The sequence below is a fragment of the Pleurodeles waltl genome, chromosome 4_1 (genome assembly GCF_031143425.1).
Source record: "Pleurodeles waltl isolate 20211129_DDA chromosome 4_1, aPleWal1.hap1.20221129, whole genome shotgun sequence".
Classification (NCBI taxonomy): Eukaryota; Metazoa; Chordata; class Amphibia; order Caudata; family Salamandridae; genus Pleurodeles; species Pleurodeles waltl.
Window position 1 is genome coordinate 650,490,348 of NC_090442.1, and position 12,355 is coordinate 650,502,702.

The 12,355-nt window shown below is 42.6% G+C and overlaps 1 protein-coding gene across 1 annotated transcript in view; it reads left to right on the forward strand.

The window, feature by feature from the left end:
- LOC138288560 (uncharacterized) overlaps nt 1-12,355 on the forward strand; it is a 91,033-nt gene that overhangs the window by 72,937 nt on the left and 5,741 nt on the right. Inside the window, exons 6-7 of the mRNA XM_069230079.1 lie at nt 3,250-3,330; nt 10,117-10,216. Of these exons, the coding sequence (XP_069086180.1) occupies nt 3,250-3,330; nt 10,117-10,216 (181 nt within the window). The remainder of the gene's footprint in view (nt 1-3,249; nt 3,331-10,116; nt 10,217-12,355) is intronic.

Here is a 12,355-nt window from a genome sequence, read left to right on the forward strand (position 1 = left end):
AATAGGTTAAGGTCTAGCAGAGTATGGGAGTGAGCTCATCGGAACAATGGGCCCTGTTTTGTCCAAGACTAGCAATAGCTAGAACAACCTCTGCTATGGTGATTGGTTTTGTAAGCTTTTCTACTTGTGTATTTGTGAGGACAGGAATGCCCGATGCCCCAAAATATTCAGTAATATCTGCTAGAGAGCGGTCTTTGGCATTTATTGTTTATTATAGAATTCTTGGAATGGTTGGGCTGTTTGAATATTGTCTCCTATTCTGACTCACTGTACATTATATCAGTCTGTACCCTATCAATATATATTTATGCTCTTAGTTTACAGCTGATAGACTGCTGTTGACAACTGTAGTACTTCTGCCCTGGTATATTCTGCCCTGTCATTGTCCAGAAGCTTAAGTTGGGCTTGCTTGCACCTAATGGAGCAAGCACCAAGTTTTATGTACCTCTGATCTCATGTGTGTCATTTCTAATTCCCACACCTGGTCCTCCGCTCATTTCTCTTGCATCTCTATATTGTTTTGGGTGGCTATAGCAATCAGGATCCCTCTCACGTCTGCCTTCAGGGCGTCCCATGAAGTGTCCACCCTTGTAGTTGCTCTGTCATTTTTCTGTTAATTGCATCTTTGATTCCGTGTCTGTTTTTAGGACAACTGAGTAGATTCTCACAAAGCCGCCATTTGTGTTAGTTTTCCATGCTGGCAAATCTATAGTGACAATCAAAGGGGTTGTGATCAGATTAGACTGATACCTCAGTTTTTGAGTGAGTGATCTTGGCAACCATCTGGGAGGTCTACTGGAAGTGATCAATTCTCTGTGTGTTCTATTTAGATCAATGTCTTCCTGTTTCTGGTTCGTAGCAATATAACAGAATAGCTTATGAATGAGTCCCTCAAAGTCCTTGGCCTCTCTCTCTCTGTGCATACCTTCAACTCTAATTTTCTGCCTTTAGGAGCAGTTCTCCAAGTCTTCCAGGTGGCTTGAAGGTCTAGGTTTTGATCCCTTAGAGACAACACTTCTTGGCAGAACATCTAATGTTCCTCTTCTCATGCATGTTTCAATTCCTTCAGGGTTGAGACCCTAGTTTTCAAGCCTGTCAAATCATGTTTTAGTTCATGAAACTCTCTGGTTATGATGCTTCTCAGTGATGTTTTGTCTTCCTTCAAACTGTAAAATTATCTTCCATAAAGGAATGGGTGATGGGGAACGTAGGTTCTGTTCATTGTGAGACAATCCTTCTGGCCTCTGGTGTGGGGGTGGTATATCTTCCACTATGGGTCTCTTCTTTCTTTCCTGCAGATTAAGCTAGTATCTCTTTTAAGTTAGAGTCCTTATTCTCCTTATTAGACTCCAATTTTTTCCGCATTCAGTAACTAGGCCAGCTGGATTGCCTGACAGTGTCATAACCTGAAACGAGCCCCAGGAGTGACTCTTGCGCTTGTGACATTATGCAGCCACACACTACCTAAAGAATGTTTATTGATCTTGATTGTGGGGTACTGAAGCCGCCTCCATCTTCAAACGAGTGTGCTGCATTGCAGCACAATGATCCGAGTGCAGGCCCAAGGCTCAGTCAGCAGTGTTTTTGCTCCGCTGAAAGTAGAGCTGGAGCTGATTAGAGACCCTTTGTCACTCTAGGTGTGCTGCAACTATGGGCAATCAACTGTTGATGTACTGTCAGAAGGCTTGGACTTCTGGGGCCGTATCCATCAGATTCCTCCAGTGGGTGCTGGTGCTGTTTGATGTCCTGAACTATTTATACATTGGGTGTTTTTATTGCTATGTGACCTAAGGGACCCTCATGTTCTTGTGGGGCCTAACCATTGTGTCCCTTTGATCAAATAGGAGTGGGGGAACAGGGATCTAATCTGCCAGTCTCTTCTCTCCGCTTCTCTCTCACAGTGTTTCAGTGGGAGCAGTCACCAGGTGATCAATGCACCATGTGAGCAACTTCAACAATGTGCTTACTGGAGTATCACTTATCTATGTTTTTTTGGCAAAGCTTCTTTCTTCATGCATGTCTCAGCGATGGCCTCCCTGCTCACCCCAGTTTACTTATGGGTAGGATCCAAGCCTCCTTTGCCAGTTACACAACTCTGGTGTTTAACATGATGGCTGCCATGACAGGAGCCGCCTCACCACACTGGGGGAGAAAGTAGTTATCTCTGCTAATCAAAGCTATTTTTGGCACCATCCCAGGATCCAGTAGTTCTGCAGAGGTTCCTGCAGTATCCCAGCTGTGGCTAGGGGCAGTAGGATAACTGGGGGGATCTCATGAAACTGAGCTCAGGTGGATGCGAGCAAGGGAGAACCTACACCATCACCATCTTGGCTCCTTTTCTTCCTATCATATAAAGATGAACCTCTGACCAGAAATATTTGGATTGAAGATCTCAAACAGTTTCAATATTGCAGTGAGAATATAAAGCGAGACAAGACAACATTCTCAAGAAAAGTAAAGGTCTAGAGAATTGATACTCCCTGATGATTCCTAAGCACCAAATACAGTCATGCATTCAAGATGGTAATATTCATAATATAAATTTATTTTCAGTGGATCTAATGGGGGCGTTTTACATATTTTTTTGGGTTATACTGAAAATCTGATTTACTGCAGCCTGCGAGGACTGTTGATGAGTAACTATAATCTAGGGAATGTGAATGTAGTTTGCAAATAGGATTTGTAGATGATAATGGAGTTATTACTCCTCTTCTACTGTTTTTCTCAGTTTCTTCACATGGAACATAGGGTACAAATCTAAAACATATTCAGAGATTATTGTGCCAAGTGTCTCTTAACCTACAAAAATATGTAGAAGTAGTTTTAAAGCAGCAACAGTTCCAAATAATTTTTCAACAAACGTAGATGGTGGTAAAAGTATTCAAAAGCTGCAACACAAATCTATTCTTTTAGAATTTTATTGTCCACAATTGTAGACCGTGCACACTCCTACTAATTTTTGTAGCTGTGCTGTTTCTTAGTAGATTGCAGCAATTATGCCTGAATGATTATGAAATAAGAGTTACAATTAAGTGTATTTGTGTAAAATAAAGGGTGTGTGCATTTTATTCCTGAAAATATATCAATTTAGAAAATGGAAACGAATTTGGCGTCATTAGTCTCGGGGAAAATGAATCTGAGAACCACATAATCATAATATGTTTTTAAAAAATGGAATTGCTCAAATATTATTTGTATTTTTCAATATTTTAATCGTAGATTACATGTTTTTCGTATTGCCTTTGTTAGGTCCAGCCACACAAGCAAATGTGCCCTATTCTCCTGTCACCATTAGTTTCTCAATGGCATCAAGATCATGTGAACAGAGAGGTAAGATACTTGTTCTTGTGGATTTCATTGTTGAGGATTTATGCTCGGATGGGGAAGAGGAGATTGTTGGGATGAGGTTCTTATTTTGAGACTAAAATCAAAACCCTTAGTGCCAGATGTAGCAAAATTCCGAATTGCGACCCGCATGTCGCGAGTCAGAGCCACTCGCAATTTGCGGGTCACAATTCTGAATGTTGGATGGTGTCCCTGACACCATCTGCGACTCGCAAGGGGGTCGCAAAGGCCCACTTCATGAATAATCATGAGGTGGGTTGCAATTTGCGACCCCCTGGCGAATGGCGACCCTCACAGGGATAGTGGCCTGCTGGGGACAGCAGACCACCATGTCTGACTGCTTTTTAATAAAGCAGTTTTTTTTTTTTTTGTAATGCAGCCCGTTTTCCTTAAAAGAAAATGAGATGCATTACAAACACGAAAAATGAAATGTTTTTGTTTCATTTTTTCAGGGCAGGCAGTGGTCCATAGAACCACTACCTGTTCGGAAAAAATGTTTACAGTGCCATTCACCACGAGGAAGGGGTCCTTTGGGGACCCCTTCCCGTTTGCGAATGGGTTATCACCCATTTCAGAAGGGTGCAAAATGCGATTGCTTTCCGACTGCGTTCGCGGTCACAAACCAATCCTGCATTGCACTGCGACTCACAATTAGGAAGGGAACACCCATTCCTATTTGCGACTCGCAAACCCATTTTGCGATTCGGTAACCAGGGTACCGAATCGCAAAACGAGGTTTGTGCATTGCAAAGTGCTTTTGCACATCGCAAACAGCTAAATTCGCTGTTTGCGACGTGCAAACTGCTTGCTACACCTGGCCCTAAGTTCTTTGGAAGTAAAGCATTGCTTAAATGAACTTTGTCTGGTGTTACTTAACTACTGAGTTCTTCACCTTCTCAATAAATTGAAGTTCATTCTTGCATTAATGCGTCCAATGCACAGCAAGATTTCTTAAATAGATGTATTTAAGGTCAACTGTCCAGAGATTGTTTAAAGGTGTTTGGTAGATTTGATTGCACAGTTGCTCTATTGATGCTTATGCAGAACTTCCTCTGGCTAAAAGTAAACTACCCGCACCATACTTCTGTTGATAGGACTGAAAGCCAAGATTTCAAAACAATTCAAAATAGCAGAGATATAGTAATCACCCAAACCCAGAGCAGAGCCTACGTGACCAACATCCTGAGATACCTTCTCCCACGCCCAGCCCACAGACCATGAAACATCTTCAAATTCCTCAGCACCGCTCAAAATGTAATCTGCAATGTTTCAAAGGCAGAATCAATGTAAACATTTATTACTTCTGTTTATGCTCCAGCGCCTATTTCCTTGTTCAGAATAACGTAAATCTTCCAAAGATGTTTGAGTCATTCAGAAACTCTGTGATCCTGAACAGACTCCCTAAAGCTACCATCCCAACCTACTGGGTCTCTGAAAACACTTCAAGCCCGAACAGTACCTCAGCATTCTAATATAAAAATGCATAAAACGTTTGCTGTAATGCATTTGGCCATCACAATAAAAAATACTATAAAAACAATCCATACTAACTAAAAAACGACTTCCCTGCTTTAGAACAGATTAATGAAACCACTTTTCTCAGATGAAATTCATTTGCAGTTTCTGCAGGTAGGTCATTCCCTGTGGTACCGCAGCCGCTTTTTCTTTCAGGCTGAACAAAGAAGTTTCTTCTAATACCACTGGCAAGGCGAATAGGACCCCTGCGTTCTACTCACATGTTTCCAGCAGACAGCCGTGAATGAGGGTTTGCTGCAGAGAAGCAATTCGGCCTGTTTAAAATCTACGTATACTGTATCGTGGACCAAATCCTACTTTTTACAATAATTTTTTGCGCAGCCAAGAACTCTCATAATCTACTATATAATGTGCTATGCCTCTGCCAGACCTGCATCTTAAAAAGAGTTGCAGGGGTTGCGCATCGGTCACGTGGGCATCAGCTCAAATCTACTCGCTTCTCTTCGACCACCTTGTTACATTTCAAGCCCATTTTTAAACAGTTGTCATAATAATCTGTAACAAAACATACTGTCATAGCTACATCAAAAACATCAGTGAAACGTTTTGTCTGAGCCAACCTGTAATGTCCGTTTTTCTGTTGACTCTATTCTTGTCTGTTAGTTAACTCTGCAAATACACAAGTACTGTGAGGGTTAACATGCGTGAGACACCAGAGCTCTGCTCTGAGATCAAAGTGGCATTCAAAGTGCACCCTACTTTTATAGAGTGACAACAGCACTCTTCTCTTGGGCTCTGAGAGACTGATGGCGGTAACAGCGTAGGTGCGGGGACTGGCATTTTTACCTGCAGCTGCTGGGAAAGATGCAGACCGCCCTTTCCATGTGAAAGCTCATTACACTCCTCCTAGCCATGGTCCTACTTCCCCATTGTGTGGAACATGATTGGAGAGTGACTAGGTCACGTGCGATTGTGGTTGAGTTGAAGCTTTATGCACGTCTAGCCAAGTGCAGGTGGACTTCTTTTTAGTGTGTGTGTGTGTGTGTGTGGAACTGCAGTGCATCTGCAAGAGCGCTACCAGCCCCTCACATCCTTTCTGCAGAGGACAGCCACTCCGAGGAATTTGACCTACTGTTGTCAGTAGATTCTTAATCTACCTGGACCAATTTGAACCAGTCTGGGAAACGTTTGCCCCGAACATAACCCCTATATGCCCTTCTGGGATTAAAGGAAACCCTTATTCAACGTTTGCAGGCGCTTTATTTGTCACATCTGACTGTATGCTTGGTTTCTTGACCAGTAGGTTGTTTCAGAATATTTTGTCATTCAGGGTGGCGCTGTACCAAACTCTAGCTGAGAAGACTAAGTCGCAAAGGTGGCAATCTGCTTCTAACTACCTTCCTTCCAGTCTGGGCAAGACCAGGCCCATGACTGAACAGAAGGTGCTGTTGGGATCGCCCATTACAAGGAGATGACAGTGGGCTGTGCCCTTCAGGTAGAGTGCCACTTGCCACTTAGGTCTAATACCTAGCCAGTTGAAGAAGAGCCGCTCTGGGATTACACCCCCTCCAGCCAGCTGCTTCAGTTTCCATCAACACTACTGTCTGCATCACCTGTGACCCAGGGGAAGAGCTTCATCCACGACTCTGACTGTGCTGTGGCGAACATTGTGTGAACCTTCCAAATGTTTCCAGTGATCTTGAAGATTACATCCACTTCACTGCTATGCCTCAGAATTCCGAGAGGCAGCTAGAGGAGTCTGAATCCAGAACCATTAACCCATTGTTGCCATTACAAGTTGTTTCAGAATTATTTGTATTTGAACCCCCAACCCCAAACCCAGAATGCACATTCAATCTCATTAAGAGTTTGCAGGGAACTGGAAATCCTCCAGTTTCTTCAGAACATTCTAAGTAAGGAGTCTAGTCCGTCTACAAGCTGTCATTCCACAACTTCATCATGCCTATGGTAGAGGATGCCACCTGGCTGATTCTATTCTGCATTTAGAGCGCCCTTCAGAATCGGAGGATTTTAAATTTCTTCCAACCTCTAAATGAGGCTAATTGTTTCTACCTTTATCTTTGCTGCTTCTGGTGGCCAATGTCAGTGGCCCAGATCTGGAAGTGCGGGAAGGTCCTTGCCTTCACGAGCAAACCACAAGCCACTATGTGCTCCCAGGCTAGATTGATGGTGAAATGAGCAAAAAATGTGAATCTAACCACACAACACAAATATGAAGATCAAAGCCTTTGGCAAAAAACCAAGTATAAAAAGCCTGAAAAAAGCATTTATTTTATAAATAAAACAACAAATGCTGTTTGCCTAGAAAGAGCTCATATACTGTCATGGCCTGGGATTTTCAAAGCAAGCTCAAAATCACAGCCAGTACCTAATAACTAGAAAAGGGTGGGGGATGGCTGTTCAGTGAAACCTGCCTCAATCCACTCATATGATGATTAGTCCTGAATGGACAGAATATAAGAGTCATCGAACTCCCAGGCAGTTGCCCAGTTGCCCAGATGATCAGGTAAGGAGTGTCAGTTCATGTTTTAATGCATGGGCACTCGCAAACATTTCATCAGGGGCCAACAAGTTTGTCTGTGGTGTGATCAAGGGCCACAGAGTTGGCAGCCAAGGATAGTGGACATGTGTAAGGTGGGCTCGGCATGAGTACTCCCAAACATTTTCCGTGGGGCCTAAAAGTTTGGTCTGTGATATGACCAAGGGCCGCACTGATGCCGGCAGTGGTGGTGTGGGAGTAGCGGGTGGTTTGGTGGTAAGGTGGACATAGGGGAAGTGAGGCATACACATCTAGAGGCTGAATTGCACAATGAGAAACCAGAAAACCTGGGTTTAATCCTGGTTTCCCCACTTTACCCAAATTGTGTGCTCCTAGGCATTTGTTTTATTTCACTCTCCCTCCTTTTCCTTCAATATCATATATGAGGACCTCGAAATACATGACTTAATGATATGTGCTCTACAAGACATTTTCCTGTGTTTGACCTAATAAAGTATAATGTTGTTCATGCATAGAAATAATCCAGTCCACTCAAAAGTGGACTTGCATCTTATTTCCCTATTGGCATTGTTGTCATGGGGTTAGACGCTCTTTCTAACTTCATGTTTGAAAATCATCTCTATGTATTCTCAATGCACTGATATAATCTGATAACCTATAGTGAAATGGTTCTGCATGTTAATAAAATACACTTTTTGAATTTTGAAGAGACTTTTCATATTTTTATACTTTTTCTGCAAGATGTCTTAAAAGTGTTCCTAAAGTTAAACAGTGAAGGACTCCGTAGTTACTTGGTTTCTTTAACATCAATTTAAATAAATACTTGTCTGTTTATTTAACATTTTCGTTAAGTTTAGTGCTGAATCGAGTAAACAGCATCCAAGTGCTTCAGTGGACTAAGTGGCCACATGTAACGGTCAAGAGGGCTGCACGCAGCCTTTGGGCCGTGCTTTGAGTATCAGTGGCTATGGGGAAGCAAAGAATGTATGAGTGGTGTCTTAATTGCACAATGTGAAACCAGAAAACTTGGGATCAACCATAGCTTCTCATATGACCAAATTGTGTGATCCTAGGCAGTTGTTTGATTTCACTTGACTTCATTTTTCTTCATTATCACATATCCGAGGACCTCGAAATACATGACTTCAAGCTCTGCGCTGTACGTGTGTGTTTGATGTTATAGATTATAATGGTACCCATATGTAATAGCAAATCATGCCACCCAGAGGGTACACATAACAGCTGACTTGCCTCTAACATCAGTATTAGCATTGTTGTCAGGGGAGGGGGGAACTTGAATGTATCTAAATTCTTGTTTATTTGAAACATCTTTTGAAACAAAATACCTGCTCATGTGAACATCTGCACTTTGACAAGTGTCTTTAACAAATGGTTGTACTTAGTTAAAAAAATACTTCTCAATGCACTGACATAGTCTGACGTACTAAGGTGAAACCCTTCTTCTTGTTAGTGAAATAAATGTTTATATATTTGAAGAGACCTTATCATATTTTTACACGTTTGTTGCAAAATGTCTTTAAAATGAAGGCTTTCCTAAAGTTAATGGGTGCAGGACACCTTAGTTATTTCCTTCCTTTAACTTCAGCTAATCTGTAAAAAAAAGTGCCCATTTATTTAACATCTTTCTGAATGTTAGTGCTGAGTCACGCAAACAGCAGCCTAGTGCTGCTGTTGATCAGGGAGCTGCTTGTACAACTCAAGAGGGTCTCAAGCGGCCCCCAGGCGGTACTTTGAGTATTACTGTATTAGCGGGTATTAGATGAGGCCCAAATATCAGTAGCCATACTGCTCTTAGATCAGGGCCACAACGAGCCAGGGATCTGATTCTTCTGACAGGCCAGGGGCATTATGCCAAACACAGGCAAAGCACCAGAAACACACCCCGCCTACCGTAAACTAAAACCATGGAGGACCATGGTTCAACATGCAGAAGATATTTGTCACCATTTGATATTATTGATTTATTACATTTTGTGTGACCTGAGTTAACTAATTGAGCAAGGGAACCTTTCTTTTTGAAGCACTGCTTAGTTTATTGACATAGCTCAGTGCATCAGTGCCTGCTTTTCGGGATGTGCTCCCTTGCGGTCACTTTCAATGCTGCACCAAAGAAGCTCCAGGGCGCCTTACAGGGTCAGAGTGCTATGAATCTTCTCTGTTTTTGTTACTCTGTAGTGTTGATTTTGATCAGAAGAATTACTAAAGAAAACCACCCACTGCTATGAAATATGTTTGTTTTTGAGGTGCGAGCAAAGTACGGACAAACATGTTTAATTGTAATTGTTAAGTTGTATAAACTCAGTTTCCACACATTTTCAAGAACTCGGCATTTAGTTGATTACAACCCATTAGGGAGAATAAAGAACGTAGTAAAGTACACGAGGGTTGGATTAATGCGAATGCGTTTATTAAAAGTAGCTAAATGCATTTGATGTAGTTATTTTGTTTCCTACACAGTGAATGGACCTGAATTTTGAAATGTAGCCGTGTTTTCTATACATTTGACATACCGAGATTACATACGTGGGTCATTAATGAACTGTGTAAAACGCAATAAATTAAACAGCTTGCATAAATGTGTTGAATTTGCCTGGTGCCAAGTTTGACTACATCTCTCTCTGATAACCTCAGTAAAGAATATCATTGTTTGGACTTTAAAATATGTATAGCCTTATTGGTGTTTGAGTGAAATGACCTAGAGATCCCGTTGGTCTGCACGGGTGGAATCCTCACTTCGCTTTTGTTCTTTGCAGGCTGGATAGCGCGGGAGTTTGCAGCGCCCTCTGAAGACCTTGAGCGGAAGGCCCTGTACAGATGGGCTGTGGAGCGACTGCAGCTTGCTCAGATACAAATGTAATTTACACTTCACGAACTAATATTTGCTGTGTGCATCAGACTGGTGTTTGCAAAACCCCTCAAGTTTGTGGGAAAAAAGGGATATCAAAGTGTGACGTACAGGCCTTTGTCAGGAGATTAGTGGACATGTCTTGTCACTCCTTAGTCCCAGGAAGCCATGACTGAGGCTAAGAGCATCTCAGCATCTATGTTACTACCGTGTCTGCTCATAACATTTTAAAATCACCTTGTCTACCACTTCCTTTTCTGCCTGTTGTTAAACATTACCTTTACCTCAACACCATCACCTACCTTGTTCATACCTGTACTCCATTCAGGTACCCTAACCTGGACCTTTACTTTACCTCTACCCTGACCATTAGAGTTTCCCTATCGGTAAATCTAACCTTAAATCTCAACTCTAACCTTAAACATTTCCTTTGACCATTTCCTAATCCGAAGCTACCCCTCGCTGTTCCCGAAACCTAACACTTCCCATAAATGTATTTCTTACCTCGGCCCTCACCCTAAACCTATCCTTTCCTCTAACTTTAACCCTGAACCTATTATTAATCATTACCCTAACCCGATGTTAAATGAATTTCTCACCTCCACCCTCGTTGTAACACTTTCCCCAACCCTAACATTAACCCTAAAGCTTTTGTTTGCCATAACTCCGAAATGATACCTTACTCTTATCCTGGCCCTAAACCTTGTTTAATCTCTTTTCTACCTTTTCTCTCACACTAGTTACTTTAATTAATAATGAAAGAAAATTGTCTTCAGCTAAAGGCAAGTCATGAGGTGAAGTTCATGAGGTAATGGGATGTGAGTTAATGGTTCACCCGCACCTGACCTGACCTAGGCTGTCCTCGGGCCTGTTCCGGTGAAGCCTAATTGTTTAAGGCTGGTGAGAGCAATGCCCCAGGTGGGATGTATATGTGCTGTAAGTGTGCTGCCAGCAGTTTCGGTTTTGGTATGTTGTAGAGTGCAGCACTCTGGGAACTGAAACAAGCAGCAGCCGCTGGAATGTAGGCTGAGCGGGGAGGAGGGGGGCAAATGTGGTGCTTGTGCGTGCGTGCATGCAAGGTGAGTGGTGTGTGTAAAGAAAAAGAAAAAAACACTTGCCTGGCTTGTTGTACGACGTGCGACGTCCTCCTCGCTCTGGTCTCCTCAGGCTCAAGCAAATTTCCTTAAGCAATCCTGGCGCTCCTTTCATGCTGGTTACCGGCATGAAAGAAGCATCAGGATTGGAGGGAGCAGCCTATCTCAGTGCTCTTAAGAGTACTGGAGGCCTGTGCCTTCTCTAACCTAGCTATCTTAAGACACCTAGGTTAGAGAAGTTTAAAATGCGCATGTCTGGCTGGCCGCGCAAGACAGCCCACCAAAAAGACATGCACTTTAAACTGTGCACAGTTCACTGTTGCCACTCAACAGCAGGGCCCCGCCCTGCTCTGAAACACTGTTCAGGACGGGAGGATGGAAAATAAAATGGTAATAAATTAATTTTATTACCATTTTATTTTTCATCCCTAGCTTGCATTTTAGGCAGAGGGTGACGCTGCTCTGCCCTAAAGGAGGAACGGCTGCTGGAAAAAAGCTCCCCCTGCCCCCCAAAATCTGTCTCCTCTGCCTCCTCACTCCCCCCACCTCCTGCCCCATCCCCTTTCCAACTTATGTCTGGGTGTCTGCTCATTTGCTGTGAATTTCCATGACCTGCAGGGACCCACAGAGATAATAGCGGAACCAGAGGTATGTTAGCAAAACATATGCGTGTTTCTGTAACTAGTCTGTCCTAAAGTCAGTGTATTTCTCGTTTACAAATCTGTGTGCTGCCATTGTGCAACTCCTCATCGCAGGTTCACCATGACAATTCCATGTTGCTGTAAGATAGTGTTAGAAGTACCCTCTGTATGGTCCGTAGGTGGGAAGCTGGTTGATATGGTGCTTGCATCATATTAGTCTAAGAAATCCTAAATGCCCATCTATTTTTTAGCAAACTATGGCCACATTTATAATATTTCAATTATATGCATTGTAAGAATAATGAGGATCTCTATACATATTTGGGACATCAAAGTGTGTGAAGTTTGGTAGCTCCGTTCGCACTGCCTCTCCGTGAGGTCTTGCGTTTTACCAGTCAGGAAGAGTATTTGC